This window comes from Carassius carassius, chromosome 28, assembly GCF_963082965.1.
Source record: "Carassius carassius chromosome 28, fCarCar2.1, whole genome shotgun sequence".
NCBI classification, from domain to species: domain Eukaryota; kingdom Metazoa; phylum Chordata; class Actinopteri; order Cypriniformes; family Cyprinidae; genus Carassius; species Carassius carassius.
Window position 1 is genome coordinate 2,829,619 of NC_081782.1, and position 19,156 is coordinate 2,848,774.

At 37.0% G+C, this 19,156-nt stretch overlaps 1 protein-coding gene across 2 annotated transcripts in view; it reads right to left on the minus strand.

The window, feature by feature from the left end:
- LOC132107719 (alpha-actinin-4-like) overlaps positions 1 to 19,156 on the minus strand; it is a 50,056-nt gene that overhangs the window by 5,505 nt on the left and 25,395 nt on the right. The window contains exons 2-18 of one of the 2 annotated variants that reach the window (XM_059513877.1): positions 10,388 to 10,502; positions 10,110 to 10,229; positions 9,234 to 9,320; positions 9,017 to 9,104; positions 8,564 to 8,642; positions 7,786 to 7,867; positions 5,376 to 5,461; positions 2,929 to 3,021; positions 2,517 to 2,747; positions 2,206 to 2,353; positions 1,857 to 2,007; positions 1,637 to 1,745; positions 1,416 to 1,556; positions 1,057 to 1,239; positions 818 to 952; positions 537 to 716; positions 213 to 359 (exon numbers count right to left, since the gene is read on the minus strand). In XM_059513877.1, the coding sequence (XP_059369860.1) occupies positions 213 to 359; positions 537 to 716; positions 818 to 952; positions 1,057 to 1,239; positions 1,416 to 1,556; positions 1,637 to 1,745; positions 1,857 to 2,007; positions 2,206 to 2,353; positions 2,517 to 2,747; positions 2,929 to 3,021; positions 5,376 to 5,461; positions 7,786 to 7,867; positions 8,564 to 8,642; positions 9,017 to 9,104; positions 9,234 to 9,320; positions 10,110 to 10,229; positions 10,388 to 10,502 (2,175 nt within the window). Of the gene's footprint in view, positions 1 to 212; positions 360 to 536; positions 717 to 817; positions 953 to 1,056; positions 1,240 to 1,415; positions 1,557 to 1,636; positions 1,746 to 1,856; positions 2,008 to 2,205; positions 2,354 to 2,516; positions 2,748 to 2,928; positions 3,022 to 5,375; positions 5,462 to 5,794; positions 5,881 to 7,785; positions 7,868 to 8,563; positions 8,643 to 9,016; positions 9,105 to 9,233; positions 9,321 to 10,109; positions 10,230 to 10,387; positions 10,503 to 19,156 lie in introns of both variants that reach the window. The other variant, XM_059513878.1, reaches the window with a different exon arrangement.

The following is a 19,156-nucleotide window of genomic DNA, read 5'->3' on the forward strand; positions in this document are numbered from 1 at the left end:
GCATCAATCACCATGAAATTAAACAACCATTCACCTTGACATAAGCAACACAGACTACATTTTCCATATTCTTCACACTTTGAGTGATCCATTCCTTTACTACACTAAGCTTGCATGACTTTCAGGGTCATACAAATACGTTTTTCACTAAAACTACTAATTTAAGTAAAGTCCATTTCACACAGAGTTAAACATGGAAATAAGTTCCTGACCTTGTCGAAGTGATTGAAGGACGTGCGGTACTCGTGAAGCTGCTCCTGGCTGATGCCTTTAGCATCACGAGTCAGAATCTGGTTTTCTATCTCATTAATTGTGCGAGCAATTGTAGTAAGGAGCTGCTCCCAACCAACACGAAGGTGCTGCAGAGAAGAAAAAGGCAATGGAAAAACTCTCAAAAAACAGATGTGAAAGGCTAAACAAACTTAACACTAGCTGGGAACTGCATGTAGTAATTGTACACACTTGACCTTAAACAGTACATCTAGAGTTCCTGAATAGTGCCAATATCGTAAATTAGTGTATTTGCATATGTATACCTCCATAGTATAAGCAGTGTATTTGTTGTCAAATATAAGTGCTTCCTGGATAAGCTGATGATCTCCTTCCAGTTGGTCGATGTTGGGTTTGTATTCAATGATGCTCTGCTCATACTGACGGAGGTGGGTTAGCTGATCTTCCAGCGTTCCATTCATCTCAATTGATATCCGCCCGATCTCCTACAAACATCATACCATGGAGGCACAAATTCATCATTCATGACTTTTCTTCTTTGAGAATAGATAAGATCATCAAGCTACACAAATGCAGGCAACTATACCTCCATCTTATTTTGGATCCATGGTCCAATCATGTTGGCCTGATTGGCAAACTGGCGTCTGAGATGGTCATTAGACTGCTGACGTGCAAGTTCTTCCTGAAGAGCCTGATCACGCTGTGGAACCAGTTGTTGCACCTGCACAGTGACAGAGATAACATCAACAATTGCAATCACAGCTGTAAAACTACAACCACACCTGAAGGAAGCAATGTCTCATTCACAATACAGACAGATCTCACCTTCTCCCACTTCTTGTCAATGCTCTGAGGTGTGATGGTGGTGTAAGGATTGTTTCCAGCCAGTTTGATTCCATTGTACTGTGCGATTTTCTGAACTTCAGCCTGGATGGCCTGGATAGCTTCCCGCTCTTTATTTGCCTCTGGAAGGGTTGATTTGAACTGGTCGTGAGCCGTAAGCAGTCCCTACAGAAAGAGAAAGTGAAAGACATTAGGGAAAGGATTCTTGCATCCAGCATTTTATTATTCCCTTCACCTCATTCTAAAATGGACTATGCAGAGGTACTAGCAACGAAACAAGGATCTCCACTTCAAAGGTGAAGCAAGATGGAAAGCTTATGAATAAAAACATTCTGCAGTACCTGGATCTCCTCGATGTTGTGTACAATGAACATGTCCTGAAGATCCTCCATGGCTCCCTCCATCCAGTTGTTGAACGGTGCTGCTCTCTTGGCATACTCCAGGTACAGCTCATCAATAGACTCCAGCTGTTTCTCTGTTCTCTGCAGACCAAATAAACACACATTTAGCATGATAAAATGTATAAATATTCCAGAAAGTGTTTCAGAGAAAGCATGCGTACCTCAAGAGATTCTCTGCGATTCTGTGTGAGGGAACCCAGAGCATCCCATTGCTCACAGATCTTCTGACAGCGTGCATTAACGCTCGGGGAGTCATAGTAGTCCAGCTCACTGTAATACAGACACAGAAGAATTTGAACACTTTCCCAACTTCCAGGTATTACAGCCTAAATTTTCCATTTGATTAATTAGCCCTCTCTGCTGTTTTTGTGGTTTTCTCACTTGAGCTCCTGTGCAATGGCAGCAATCTGCTCAACTCTGTCCTGGTGGGCAGCAAGGTCACTTTCGAATGCTTCATGCTTCTTCAGGAGAGCTTTGATTTCAGACAGAGATGCGGTCTCATAGTCCTTCTGTGTTAGCATGGCCTCCTTACCTACACACAAACAAACAAGATCGATTTAGATCTATATAGATTTCAGATTGCATGGCTGATCCTTAAGACTTCCGCTTGGCTGACAAGGCTCTTGTCATAAAGGAGCAGCCTGTCATTGCATACTGAAAGCGATTGGTGAATCAATGTAAATGACTGTCTAAAGCATCAGTAAGTTCTGGTGTAGTTTCTGATCCATACCATCTGTCCAGCTTTCATGGATGGCTGCTTTCTGACGGAACTTTTCTGCAAGATGGTCAAGTCTCTCCAAACGACGGATCTCATTCAGCAGCCACTCTTCATAGCCTTTCTCGGCCCCTTCCAGTTTATGCCACGCACCATTAATGTCCTATAGGGAAAGCAAGAACTTGTCAGCCAATTGTCTTGCCAATTGTTTAGCAACAAAGGTTGAGAATTAACACTATTCTGCACATAACAGTCATAAATAAAATCACAGTGATAAAGCAAAAAGACATAAATTGAATTGTACATGTAATATACATGTTTCTTACCGACACCATGCGTCCCTCAGATGGCATAAAGGCTGGTCGGTTGCTCAGACGAAGTTTGGTCTGCAATGTGTTAAAGTTGATCTCTAGCTGACACTTCTCCTGAACTTTGGGTGGTTTGTGAACGCGACGGTAATCTCGGAAATCTTCCAATTTCTGCTGCATTTCGGTCATGGTTTTCTCTGGAGCACGGTTTTCCAGCCATGGGATTGTCCTACGAATCCACTCCAACAGCTGTAAGAAAAAAAGAATGCAATAATGAAATGAATAGAGGATCAACAGAAAACACATTCTTCTTTCTAACATACGGAGACATGAAAAGTAAAACCCCTGGTAGTTATGCTAGAAATAGATTTTTTAAACATAACCATGTCTACTTAAATCACAAAAACAACAAACAATGACTTAAACTCACATCGCTGGCCAGTTTTTCATAGTCCTCCATCAGGTGCTCGTTCTCCTGATTGACTGCCAACACCTTGCAAATACGATTAGCTGCTGTCTCAGCCTATCACAGAAGAGGACAGTAATAATTATATTTAATCCCACATCTTTCATTTATGAAATTCTATCCATATATAAAAAAAAAAAACGGAACAGAACACCGTTTGCTACACAAATATATAGGATATACCATATGTTTATACTACAGTATACACGGTACACTTCTATTAATAAGTATGACAAATCTGTGTTTGGACCTGTATATGTCAAGATGCTCCGTTGGTTTACACAGGAAAGAAATTTGGAACTATACAGTATTTATTGTTTTTTGGTTTGGTGGGTTTAGCAAAAAGTGCCTCAAAATTACATTCAGACACACTCAAACGATGTATTAAGCACACAATGGCTACGTTTACATGCACACTTCTTGGTTCAATCGGACTGAATTCATTACAATTGATGAATCTGATTGTAGTGTTTACATGAACACTAAATAAAGTGATCGGGTAGATGTGCGGGTTTATATGTCACAAGCTACAAATCGGAATAGATTTTTTTGACATGTGCACACTGCTCAAATAGTGAAAGTGACATAGATAATATAGTTTCTCACTGTTTGCACATAACCACTCTCCTAAGTGGTTTCTTATACGTTTTAATATTTACCCGTTTATGGATAAATATACATATAAACTGCTGTGCTGCTCATATTTATCACGCAAAAAAAGCCCCTCCCCGTGCCCAAAACAGGTTGCCTGTGGATGAGTCTCCAAAACAAGGTTGTCCTGCTCACTTCACAGTTGCCGAGTGAAAGGAGAGTTTTATAATGACAGGTCCTTTCAGTTTCGTGGTTCAATCCGATCGAGTATTTACATGCACACTCAATCGTATTAGTAGAGGAATAAACCACCCCCTTCAATCCGATTGAAATTTCATTCAGATCGAGCTCAATCGGATCGATTAAGGTGTTTATATGAACGTTTTTTTAGTCCGATTGAGCCGTCAATCCGATTACAAACGGATTATTTGGGTGCATGTAAACGTAGCCTCTGAACAAACTCCAAGTGTTGTAAGTTAATGTGCAATACACACACACAATAACATGCGTAAAAACTAGTCAAATTAAATACAAATTAAGTTAAACATCAATATTACATACTTCACTTGTAAGCTATCTTTTATACCAATTGATGTTTCATGCAAACACCAACATTTGTTAGTTTCCAAAATGTGTAGTCTAGCCGAAATTTCCACATGCCATTTGTAAAATCAAATCTGCATTCTCAATTTTTATACCACCACTGGAGGATCTCTTCAGGGTTCTCTACAGCATTAACTAACACTGAAACACAGAAAGTGTTCAAAATGCTAAAGCACATTTAAACAACTATGATTATAAATGTGTGGTTTCACTTCAAATGGTAAACACATATTTAGCATATGCAGCAGCAAAACCTTACAGAAAATTACTGTCCAATGTAAAGGTGGGCTTAACATTAATAACGAACATAATAAATATGCTTGTGTAGACATAACAGAACATCTAAGAATAAAAAGAGCAAACTTAGGGTTTAAAATGTGAGCTATACAGTGAATTTCATTATGATTTTCATGTTTACACTCTCCTCAGCTGTTACAAACTTTATCACTGAGTGCAAATATGAAACATCAATCAATGAAATTTACATTTGCAGCATTTAAAAGGAAGTTATGATAGACCAGTACACCCATTAAGGACACTAAATGACTGCAGAACCATTTTAGAAAATAAGTGCTTATATAGAAAAGGGTGAGGGCAATGGTTTGGCTGTTGTGAAGGCCAAAGCTGTGATGAATCAAAACTAGTCAGTGGCCTTAACTCTCAAGTCACGTTCACACCTGGTTCAGCTGGATTGGTTTTTAGTGCAGGTTACTAATAGTATTACCAAATGGCTACAAATCTGACATTCCCATAATTAAGACTAGATTCTTCTTTCCTCGTTAAAGACTCATTATTTGACTCAAAACATAAGAGTATTGGAATAAAACAATGGATCATGAAAACAAGTTATCCATCTGGTGCTTTGTTTGAAATATCTAATTCATAGCAAATCAGTGCCATATGGCGAGTCAACCGGGTGGAAATACCCAGACAGAATAAAAATGATTTTCATCTGACTTGGTTTACATGTGTGTACATTATTGTGAGGAGAGCAAATACAAAAATTTTAAAATAGCTAACCTAATATTGCTGTATTAACATGATAAATGTTAAATGATGTGCAAAAGTGTTGTGTACACGCAGTGTCTCCATCTACCGAACATTTACTGTTAGTCCTTTGCTGTTGCAGCAAAGAACAACGAACCAAGATGAGAAACCAGGTATGGAGGCACCTTAAGAGTTTCAAGGGCAGCAGTCAGGGGTCAAAGGTTTCTCACCTTCTGAGCACCTGAGAAGGCGTGATAGAAACAGGAGACGTAGGTCATAATAGCCTTCTCATCCGGACGCAGAGTGCCCACGATATCTATAGCAAAGCCAGCAGTGAGAAAGAGAGAAAGAGACAGCAGTGAAGCAAAGCCACCCAAAGCTTGTGTGTCCCCACCGGGAGAGGAGGGAATGGTTATGCATTTAATGGGCTCCCCATTCAAAGGGAAATGAGGTTTGGAGTCCAGTGTAATAACCCTGGCAACCCGCAAAGTGAGAGAAAGAGCCAATTCGCTGTTGAGAAAAGAGTCGTAGACCAGGGGAGGATGGGTTAAAACACCAGCGCCCCTCTTTGGTTATTCCAGGACTGATGGAAAAAGCCATGCTGAAGAGGAGATGATGAGGAGTCAAGGGTTAGGGGGTCATGGGGTACCTTCTGGGCTCCAGAAAAGGCATGGTAGAAACTGGACACATAGGTCATTATGGCTTTCTCATCTGGACGTGCTGTGTTCACAATGTCTGCAGGGAAACAAGAGTTATACACACACATGCACATACAGAGACACAGACGGACTCAAACACACTTGTTAACATACACACAACGACAAAGGCCAAATCTCAATTCACTGGTTATGGCCAGGAACATACTTTTGAGTATGTAGTAAGGCAATATGCCAAGTTTTAGGCACCATGTCACCGAATTGCGTCTTGAAGCCACAGATCCATTCGCTCTGCATTGTTTGAATTTGTATGTTAGCATTAGTGTCTAGCTAAATTCATAACTTACTGCTAAACAGTATGTCAAATGAATAGTATTCATAACATTAGCTCAAAAAGCAAGTGCAGATACAGATTCAGACAATCCACTGGAGATGTCCATTCAAGCACTTTTTGCATTAATGATGTGTCGTTCTCTAAGAGTTGAATCTTTGTAATCAATGAGAAGAGCCAACACCCATTGGGGAGTTCCGAATCTTCAACCAGAGCCTTCTATTTTAGCCCAATTTAGCAATTGTGAATGCTTTGTGTGTTGGTAAGCCAATTTTTTTATTCTGTGCTTTCATAAAGCCTTATTTTTATGCATTTTTTGGTAAAAAAAATATAAAAAACATACACATGCGGAGGATAGATTAGGATCATACCATTATGTAAAAGGGAGGGGGACACGCTCCGAAGATTACGAGTGTAGTGGTAAAAGCCAGGTACACAGAGCAACAGAGAAAGACGGGGGAGCCGGATTTAAACGCAAGTGCACAGATAAAGGTAGGAAGACACTGCATTGTTGCAACATCGGTCTCTTCAGAGAGACTCTTCTCAAAAACAGGACAAATTATCCAAGCACATCCAAACTGAGGCATCTGATATTTCTGAATGCCAACCTGCACTAAAGACTAATGTGTTTTAAAGTTCAGACTTTTGCCTTTATTTATTTGATTTGTTTGCTGTGGTTCTGTGTTCGATTAAAAAGTTTTAATTTAAATGTTAAAAAACAGTAACAGTATTTTTTTTTTTTCAAATAAAATGCATAAAAATAAGGCTTTTATAAAAACACCATCCAGGCACTTTTTGCATACTATTTTTCTTGCACTGTGATTTGGAATTCACTAATTATGTCACATACTACTTCAGATGGATAGTATGCAAAATGGGATTGTATTGAGAAATAGTATACACTCTTTTAGCATACTATTTTGATGCACTATGATTTGATTTGTTTTGTCACATACTATTTAGAATGGATATAATGTAAATTGGTATTCAGTTTTCCTTTCATCAGAAATAAAACAGCAATAGTATGCAAAAAGTGTCTGGATAGTATACTATGGTATAGGACACACCAATTAAAGTATCACATACAGTTTAGGATGAATAGTATGTGGGACTCAGTGCTACTCTGGTCAGTCACTTTTAGCATATTATTCTTGATGTACTATGATTTGGGATGCACCAATTCTGATATCACAAAATGTAGAGGACGGAGAGTATGCAAACTGTTATTCATGGTTACAAAACATTACACACATTCACACACACACACACACACACACACACACAGCACTAAAAAGACACTCCGATGCAGCCGGTTCAACAGAGATCCTGGAGAAATCATGCTTGAGGGAGAAATAACATTACCATGGTGACACACTGTTTGTAAAAGACATTAAGTGTGTGTCTTTGCACTGTTTGTGTGTCTTTGCACTGTTTGTGTGTCTTTGCACTGTTTGTGTGTCAGAGAGCAGCACAACTCCTGGAAATACAGGGCATGTGCTGACATGCACAAAACACACACACTTTAACAGAACGACTCATTTACTCCCTCTCTCCCCCTCACACACACACACACAGAGAAACATCATCAAACAGCCAAAGGCACACAACTTACTTCATACACAGACACACAGAAAATGAGAGAACAGTTCATACCCTCTGCATCCAACATCTTAGGGATGTCGAGGTATCGCTCCGCCACTTCAAAAGCGTTGTTCAGATTGGTCACTGGGTCGTCCTGTTAACACAATGAAACAAACAATCATTTCAGCTTTACTAGCACTACAGAGAACCTGAGAAACAGCGGAAACATCCACAGATTTCCACAAGAATCTAAATATACTTCAAAGTTCAACAACGTCCCTGGCATGTTTGCTTATTAAATAATTTTATGAATGTCACTATGCTACTTTGGATGGATAATTTGCAAAATCTCCTCTCTTTGGAAATAGTGTACCAAATCATGACACACTATAATTTGGGATGCACTAATTCTGTTGCATACTATTTAGTATGCATAGTATGCAAATTGGTATTCTCCTCTCATTAGAAAATATGGGATGCTCAAATTGTAATGAAATGTGGAATATGATTTAGAATGGATAGCATGCAAACTGGGATTCAATTCTCCCCTCATTAGAAATAGTTTACTATCCAGGCAGTGTTAACATACTAATATTTGGTGACGCTCATATTTCACAGATTTCAGTAAGGGTCAAAATATACGTTCATCGTTCACAAAGTTCTACAACATCCGTCACTGCTTGCATGTTTACTAGATAAATTCTCTAATTTGACTATGCTTTTTGCTGCTAATTAGTCACAGCTCCACTTTTAATCATTTCCATAGAACTGCAAAAACATTTCCCCAAAACCACAAAAATGATCACAGATTGCATCAGGACAAAGTGCATTTCTCTCATGAGATGCTCACCTTTCTCAGCTTGTCATAATCGATGAGTTCTGGCCTGTGTCTGTGGATCAGAGCATTGAAGGCGAGACCATCCTTCCAGCTTGTAGGAAAAGAGAAAAACAGGTACTTTTATTTCTCTCCTTTAACCCGCAGGGAGCGCCACTCAAACCACAGCTTATAAACTTTCCCCATTTCTGCGTTCATGTCACCCTGCTGGAAACGTGTTAAACTGTAACAAACAACTGTAAAGGAACTTTGCTTGCAAAGCGACTTTGTTATTGAGATATTTAAGTTTCAAGTGCCATCTTTTATTCATCATCTTTAGCTATCACTGATCATTTGTTTATTCAAATACATTCATAACACCGCTTTATGCAAAACCCACCTTTGGGTGAATCAACAAATCAAAAGCGCATAATGCACTCCCTGGATCAGATTGCAGATCTAAGATCAACACTAATGTGCATTTCAAACCTGATATGGAAGTTCTGAACATTGACGTTCTTGTAAGGAGCCGTCTTTCTCTGACACCAGAGCAACAGTCCTTCTTTAGCGGAGGTTTCTACAGAGACACACAGCAGAAACAGGCCGTTACTGAACAGTCATTAAGATTGTTTGCTTTCGTTCTCTAAAGTATGTTTGATTATGCTGTGCAGAGCAGTTCCTAAACAATCTGGAGGTTAGATTATACCCTCCACTGAGATGTCCTGGATGGCGAAGCGGAGGATGATGGTCCAGATCATTCCCAGAGTCATCTTGGCATTTCCATCCACGATTTCTACAAAACACAGACACACAAAACTGTCAGACTTTGAAAGTAAATAAAAACTTGCTTTAAAAAAACAAATAATAACATTATTATTAACTGAACTATAAAGTATATATCATTTACTCATGCATCAGTATTATTTTAGTATCACTGATATACTTTTAAAGTTTTTCTTGGTGTTTTGAATTAGATTTGTTTTGTATATTTTCAGTTTTCATTTTAATTTAATACACAGCCTGTTATTTTTAATTTAAAAAAAATCAAGAAATGAATGACAGTTTTTGATATAGTTAATGGTAATAGTTCTGATAATATGTACACACACACAAAATGAAACAAATTTAAGCTGAATTTAAAATGACAACCCAAAACTAAAAAATAAAGCTAAATAGAAATATTTAAAAAAAACAATTAAAAATGTAAAAAGGCACATTACAAAAATCAAAACTTTACTAAAAAGAAAACTGAAAATATAAAAATAAAAGCAAATTCACAAAATTCTATAATTATTATAAATTACAGGTTTGAAAAAAATTATAATAAAATAATTCAGTTATATTATTAATTTGTATATATGAATTAGTTCGGACAGTTGACTAAAAAAAATTAGGATCGGAGAGCCTGTGAGTCAAATACAAATCTTAGCAATATATGCATTGCAAACTCTAATAACTCAAACACTGACTCAATCTCTCAGAGTCAGACATTGCGTCAACATGAAGGACCGAAAAGGTCACAATTTCCCAAACACACACGCACTCAAACATGCACAAGCCTTCAGATCTGCAGGATCTGTACCTTCTGCGCCGATGGACACCAGCTTGACTCCTTTGCTGGCGATGAAGTCCAGCGCTTTGTTGACGTTGTTGATCTTGTGGACTCTCATCTTGCCTCTTTCAGGTTTAGGTAACCTCTCCCCTGCACAAAAACATGAGGAGTTCTCATCGGATCAGCACAAACACAAACCCTCGGCTAAACATTAGCTCAGTTTCTCTGCAGCATGTCACATAGCTCTGGAAAGCTGCAAATGAACTAGAGGCTTCTGGGAGAAGGAAGGAAGTTCACTGCTCACTGACCTGAGATGACCTCTAGGAGCAGCATGAGTTTGAGTCCATCTCTGAAATCCTCCTCGATGTTTTCGATCTGCGTTCCTGCCTTCCGCAGGTGAGAGTTGCACCAGGCCGTGAAAGTCTAGGACAAACAGGAAATGATGTCAAAAAAAGTGGAAACAAGGTCAGGGAAACAGGAAACAGGCCACGTTCTGCAGTGTGTAAGAATGCTCAAGATGTTTGCTCAGGAAACACAAGGGCGAGAAAATCAACATCTGATGTGTTGTAGAACAAATTAAAGATCACCTCTTGTACGAAACAGTTCGACAAACTGAAATATTTCATACTTTGATGAAATATGACAACAATATGATAAGGGGCAGAGGTCAAAACCTACCAAATACCCGAAGATTAAAAAAAAATATATATACATTGTAAAAAGTCCTGTACTATTTTATTTTTATTTTTTTTACTTACTAGTTGTAAACATTGTAGTATTTCGAGGTAAACAAAACAAAAATGATAAACATTTCTGTTTGTGTTTACCTTTGAAGTTTTTTGTGGTTTTTGCCTCAGTTAACTACAATAACCCAGAACAAAGCTAAACTAAAAATAGCATATTAATAAAACAACAATCAATATAATAACATTTTAATTTAATAGAAATATGAATTTACACTAATTGAAAATTAGTAATGTTGCCTTGGCAACTAAAATAAAAAATATGAAATTGAAATTACAAAAATGAAAGCTAAAATAAAAAAGCCAAATATTTAAAGCATTAAATAATATAATAATAATAATATAATAAAGCATTAAAAATCAAAATATTAAAATATTAATAAATATTATGATAGCATACAAATAATAACAAAATAAAACTGTTCTACACTTATAACTCCATATTACAAAATAATATTAAAAGTTTAAGAGAACAGACAGAGACAGAGACGGGCATCAGATCACACTGCGGCCTGAAACACAAAGAGCCATTGAGTTTAGTGGATAATGAGCCCCTTCAGCACCCCCTGCCCTCGTACGACAGGCACCTACCCGGGACAGGCCCGCCACAAAAACAATTCAGCCTTCACACACATACAGTACACACAAACCAGTCAGGACCTGAGCCGGACGCCACATCCTCACAGTCAACAAACGCCAGAAATACCTCTGCTCACACAGGGGCTCAGTGTGTGTTTGTGTGTGTGTGTGTGTGTGCGCGCACGCAGGGAAAGCCCTGTGTCTGTGATTAGTTGGGTGTGGGTGACATCATTCCATCCAAGTCAGAAGAATTACAGAGGAAGAGCCGCCAGCCACACATGCATGCATTTATGTGCCACTTCTAGCCAGAGCTATAATGAAACACACAACACTGATGCAAGCACTTCACAAACACATGGTCACATCACACTTGCCTTGCATATTGGCCATTTCGACTTTAAAAATTAAATAATAATAATCTAAATTAACAAAGAAAACAGAGTAAACCAAATCTAAATATAATAACTAATAAATCAATATTCATTTTAATTAAATTAGAATCTTGGCAATGAACTGAAAAAACAACTTGTGAGTACTAAAATTACTTAAACTAAAACTGTAATAAAATGAAATAAATAGAAATATTACAAAAATTAAATTAGTAAAATAAAATGAACAAATAATAGTTTCGATTTTATTTTATACATAATATTCTAAAATGTAAAACATATAAATGTTATGTGTACACGCAGAAATACACAGAGCAACCTTACACTAAAATTAAAATGAAAACTGAAAATATGTTTTACATTAACACACTAAAATATACACAATAATATATAACATTTTAATAGTAAACTGTAATATAGTACAATAGATATTATAATATCTATTAAAAAAATTATAATCAGAATACAATATATTAACAATACATAAAAAATATGAATACTTGGCAAACACACACTGCACATCTCCGCTCTACTATCAGAGATCAGTGTTGGCATCATGCAGTTTCGGAAATGAATGACAAAACTCTGGGTTGCCACACCCTGCTGAAGAACGCAGGTGAGATGAAGTTCATGAGCAGCGGAGTGATTGACAGGTGAGGGTGTGGTGCTGGCACAGGAATGAGCTCCATGCACACAATCAGCACCAGTGTCTGGCCTGCTTTCAGAACTGAACTGCACTGTTAATATGTTCACTAATAACAAGTAGAGCTGAAACAACTAATCGATTTAATCGATTAAAATCGATTATTAAAATAGTTGGCAACTAATTTTGTCATCGATTAGTTGCTAAATAACTTTTATTTTCCGTAAGCGGCTCATATCGTGCATATTTCAAATCTGCGTGTGGCAGTAATGAGCCACCGGAGGTTTTACTCAGCTAGTACAGTAGGAGAAGTAGCGAATAGCCAATAGCTGGCCTCGTTTTATGTCACGTGCTTCCCGAAACAGTGTCTCTGCAGCATTCAGTATGATGTGGGAGTACTTTTCTTTTTTGAAGGCTCAAAGTAGAGTAATCTGTAAACTCTGCACTACTGAACTGTTTAAGGGGCCGTTCACATATCGCATCTTTTGCGCGCTCAAGTTCGTTATTTTCAATGTAGGCGCACGATATGCGCGCTCATAATGGAAGCGACGCGGTCGCAACGCAAACCGGTTTTCCAGGCGCGTCCGCACCGCATCGAGTTAAAAACATCTAAACTTTTCAGAATGCCGCAAGCACACCGCGGGTCATGTGACAAGAACTAGCCAATCAGCTTCATCCTTTCCCGTAACAACGTTGAAAGCTCAGCCAAGATGAAGGAACAGCTGATCATAGTTGTATATGGATTGCCATTTTGAAATAAATTTAGTAGCAGAGCTACTGCAAGCGATTTTTTGGGCTGCAAATCCATTTATCCTTTGCTGAAATTTCCACGTCTTCATGGAGAGAGCACGTCATGGTTGCTTAGCAAAGGCAGACGCCTCAGGAGCGCTTCTGCCTGAGCGCTTTGGAAAAAAAGGAGAAAGCGGCGCGCCTAACGTTTTCCACGCATTTTTAGGTGCGATTTGTGAACGGCCCCTAAGACTTTCATTTGTGCAGATTCTCCAGTACAATATTGTTTGCAAATGTTTAGTCGTAAAAGCTGAAAACATTCCTTTTTAACAGTTAACATTTAAAGCTTTACAAACATGTTCTGTGATCAGTTTGTCATTTACCAGTACAAAATTCAGTCTTGCAGCCTAGTTATGACTGAATGAGAGAGGTAAATGTTTAAATATATTTGAAATGCACTTTTTTTTCCCTAAGTATTCACTGCTCTTTTTCACACAGCAGGATTTTTGTGTGTGTCCTATAATTTTTTCTGGACAACCTTCTGATGGATTTTACTTTAAATTGTGAGTTACATTCAGGTTGCATGCCATTGGTACTTTTTTCGAAGGATTGTTTACAATTTCACAGCATAAGCTATAAAGCTGTTTCCCAGTAAATAATAAAATGCAATGCACTGCGATTTTATTCTGTTTTATCCTTATTCTTCGTGAAAATATGTTCTGAAAGATTCCTTAAGCTTTGTTTGGGATGTTAAACTACTTTAGGAGCTCTAAGGACTGCCATGGTGAAAACATTATTTGAAATCTCCTTGTGAAATTTGCTTGAGTATGGGTCAGTGTTTTGATGGCAGAAGAGTTCGACAAAGGATCACTAACACATAATAAAACAACTCCAGGTATATTTTTGATGAGGATATGACAATCCAAAATGGTTAAAATCTCTTAAAAATCTATGCTGAATGATAAAGACCCTTTATTAATAATTCACTTGGGGAAAAATGGGCAAAACTAAAATATAAGTACATAAGCCGATTAATTGTAAAAATAATCAACAGATTAATCGATTATCAAAATAATCGTTAGTTGCAGCCCTAATAACAAGTACATCTTCATAGTAGTGCTGGGCGGTAAACCGGTTCATACCGAAAACCGGTGTATATTTTCGTTACGATGTTAATTTTGAATATACCACCATATCGGTGTATTTAATTACTCAGCGTTCGGAACGAACGTTATGCTTCCCGCGGCAGCGAGACACTGTTTCAGACGGACCCTTTACAATGTCGCACTTCTAAGCAGCGACTGCGAGGCGTGGTGAGGGTACACAGCAGTGCTCTGGTGTTATGTTATAATGCCTGTTTCACACAGTCTAATTGTATTAACAGATTCCAGCTGCACGAGGTTGCGGTCCGTCAGTGCGTTCAAGGAGCGGTGCTCTGCAGCAGTGCAGCGATTGTTAACGTACTGAGTCTATTTTTGCTGTGCTGCAGGCGCTGAATTAAAGTGAAAGCGCATTGTTCGCGGGGAAAAATGAACATGGATTGACATGGAAACGCAGTCACATCCTGTGTGAATTGAAAGCACAATGAGTCCGTGCTGCGGACTGCATATTCACCGCAGGCAGATTATGCATATATAATATCCATTTTATGCAAGTGCTGTCAGGCTAAAATTGTCGCCAAAGGCGGCAACACGAGCAATTTGCTCCAGCCCCTTAGCCGCAAGCACTTCTTGGAATATCAACCAGCAGAAAATGCATTGTACACCTGATTATGCATGAAAAAAAAAAAACGTCATAAACCGGAAAACCGGTTTAATTTTGAAAAAAAAAAACGGTATATACATTTTTGGTCAAACCGCCCAGCACTACTTCATAAAATTATAAATGGGCATAAAAACTATATATCCGCAGACAGTGTGAATAAATGTTAGTTGCTCGGGTAAAACACACAAGCAGAGGGTTTTTTTTAGGACAGAAGTTTACAAACCAGTGTCCAGGAAAAGGTTTAGACAAACAGTATAAAAATAAATACAAAAAAGAGAACTAAATTATTTAAATGGTGTAAAAAAAAAAAAAAAAAAAAAGCTAAGAAGCTTTACACAAACTCAAAACCAAATTTACTTAGTGCACCGCAGCTGAATCTGTGACATTTTTACACACCAGCTGACAACAGTCGGAGTTAAAGCAAACTCAATATTGTTTGTTTCCATAGCTTTTTAGCTGTAAAACAGTCATTTAGTAGATGATGCTAAAAAAAAACTAAAAAAAAACCTTATCTACAAATGTCTATGAGCAAACTGAAACTTAAAGATGTTAAATCACAGGAAACTTCAAAATATAACTTTAAATAATGTATTTAAAAAAAGCTTTAAAATAAGCTAAATTAAGTAAAAATCAAGATTTTATCATATTTTATATTTTAAATCACGCCCTTAACAGCTATCGCTTATTTAAACAATAAAACCTGCATTTATGAGGCAATTCAAAATGTATTTTCTAGACCTGAGATAGAACTTTATTAACTAAACAAGAAAACCTTGTAATAATTATTTTATAATTTGAAATAAAATATAAAAAAAACCTTACATTTCAGCTTGTACACATAAAATTTACTGTAAACAGAAGAACAAAATCTAATTCAAAATGCTAACAAAAACTAATGTTATAGCAATGATGATAATAAAAAAACCTCTGAATTAATATATACAAATATATATATTAATATATATAATATATATACAAAATATAAGTAATAAAATATTGTAACTTTAAACAAGTTACATCAACATTTTTTAATGAGAGAAAAAAATAGGAAAAAAGTTAAATCATGAACTAGAAAAGCCATGTCATTTTAGAATTATGGAAGGTAATTATTTTAATTATGTATAATTATTTTAACATCGCCACTCCTAGTTTCTGTAAACGAAAAAAAAAAGTTTGAAAACAAGTAGCTTTGTAATTACAACAGAAGTATCTTGTGAAATATCATCTTGCTGAATCAAGATGTTAAAAAAGGGCAACCCCCTTATATTAAATGACAAAAAAAAAAAAAAGGTGCAAAAGCACAAATCCTTTGCACTCCTCGGGACGTCCTGAGATCTAGATCAAGAACTACAGTACAGCGAGTCTCAAAAAAAAACTAAACTAAACTCAATGTCAACAATGATCTGAGCAACAGACCAGAGAATATCAACAAGCAAACCTGGAACAAACTTCCCAATCTGAGCTCTGGACCCGGAGGAAAAGAGGAGGACAGGAAGAGAGCGAGGGACGGCCATGAAGGAGTCGCCCTGTGGATGCCAGGCTTATTTGTGGATTTATTTATAGCACTTCCTGTCTTTGTGAGACTTAGGTTTCTCAGTCAGCCTGCAGGAACATTAACCCTCGCAGCATCCCGGGACAGATCCATCTCAAACCACAAACAACAACCAGATAGATAGACCAGATAGAATTTGTTAAATGCTTTATTGAGTAATACTACTACTACTAATAAATTATCATCATCATCATCATCTTGATAATGTCAACATTTTGGGCATTTCTTTTGCTCATCTTTTTCAGAACTTAATTCAAGCCCAGAAAACCTGGAGCAAAAAAGAAAGAAAAGAAAAATAATAAAAACAATTTTTTTTTAAATCATAAATCGCAATCTTTACAATAAAATCGTCAACTTAACACACTAAGCTGGTTAAATCTTTTTGTAATAAATTATTATAATGTTTAGGGATGAACCGGTTTTCAGCCGATAGACTTTTATCACCGAAACAACACGGCCGAAATGTTGTGATGACGCAAACAGAAACCACGACCTGCACGTGCATAGCGCAGACCACGAGCTCCCCGCGACATTCACTTCACACCAGTGAGAACATTCTCTCTCTTTTTATTCCTTTATTCGCAGCACTAAAGCGGCTCCTAACAAAGAGATTAAGACGGACCACGAGGTGAAAAAGAAAAGTAGAGTCTGTTAGCACACGTCTCACTGAGATCTTTTCGGATCCTCTGCACTTCATCGCCAATGTGCTTGATCCGCGTTATAAAGACCATTACTTGGATGCGGAAATAAGGCAGCGCGCACGAGAAATGATCCAGGCCGCGCTGGATGCGGAGAACCCACGTGGAGACGGAGAAGCTCCAAGCGCAGGAGACTGAGATCAGAGCGCAGAAAAAAAGACTCGTGTCTGCACCAGATGAGGGGCATGCACCCTCGTTGTCTGATATGTTGAGGGAAATTCTGCAAGAAAGTGCCTCAAATAATAATAATACGTTGGCTATTTTGTTCTTAGGCTACTATATATATATATATATATGTGACATTATTTATTTATATATATATATATATATATATATATATATATATATATATATATATATATATATATATATATATATATATATATATATATATATATATATATATATATATATATGTGACATTATTTATTTATTTATATATATATATATATATATATATATATATATATATATATATATATATATATATATATATATATATATATATATATATATATATATATATATATATATATATATATATATATATATATATACACACACACACACATACACAATATCAGATTGTAGCCGTTTTTCTGCTAGATTTCTGCTTTAATTTGATAAAAATGTTTATTTATGCCCTGGCCCTATTTAAATACACTCTCTCAAATATTTCTCAAATGTCAGGCAGATGACAAACTCAACTGCTCAACAGCTAGATGGTTATCTGTCTGAAGTCCCCATCCCCAGAAGTGATAACCCTCTTGCGTATACTGGAGAAGTAATGCACTTTCTAGTCCTACAGAGAACAATTTCGAATGCACTTCTCCTAAATGCACTTTGTTTTTATGAGAGAACAGTTCATTTTAACACCTTTCTGCAGGCCAGTAGGCCTGTACATTATTATTTAATATACACATGAGTGGGATAAATTTTTTGTTTGAATTTTATTTTAATACTGTGAATTGTTGCAATGTGCTCGATAAATATTTGCATAATTTGTAATTATGTATTTTTATGTTTTTTTAATAATTTATGCAATTGTATTTATCTTTGAAACTTTAATATTAATTTATGCAATTGCAATGTCTTAATTTTAGTAAAGTTAGTACACGGTCATAGCAATAAATGCAATGGTTCTAATAATTGGCATAATTTCTTTCGGTGTTTCGGTTTCGGCCTTGGTTTTCTCCTTTTCAGTTTTCGGTTTCGGCCAAGAATTTTCATTTCGGTGCATCCCTAATAATGTTATTAATATCATATTTGGGATTTTCATACCTACAAAAAAAAGCAAAGAAAACCTGGAGCTAAAAATATAAAAATTAAAATCCAGAATCACATTTCGTAACCAAAGACAAAATCTGCCGAGCAATTTCAATAAACTATAAACAGTTATTTTGTTCAAATAAGCTATAAACACAATTTGTAACATGAATAACAATATATCTGTATATATATACAGTAATATATACAGTATAACTCAGTGCTTACAGGAGACCCTGATCTGACTGAAATGTGTCTGCGTCTGTGAAACAGAAAGCAACACAAAGTGTCCGAAGAGCTGACTGAAGAATGCTGGACAGGAGTGTCTGAATCAGGGAGACTTCACAGATGTTAAGACATGTATGTCACGCACAGAGAGAGGCAGTGTGTTTGTTTGAGGAGGAGAGTGAGAACACAAGGGAAACCTCTGCCTCCACCTGAGCAGAGGATCCAGCTCACCGTCACGTGACCGACTCATAGCAACTGATGATGTTCAAAGAGAGCTGATCTCCAGCACATGAGGGAAACAGAGCTATTTTAACTTGATGCGTCACCTGAAAAACAACACTCGGCGAGGAGCGACATCAGTCTGCATGGGTGCACAAAATTAATTGACCGTTCTGTCACTTCTTGCTGAGCTTTGAGATTTTAAGATGACACACCTGGAGTCTGGCGATAATTAAACTAAATCAGTGTTGTTTTTATTATTAACTA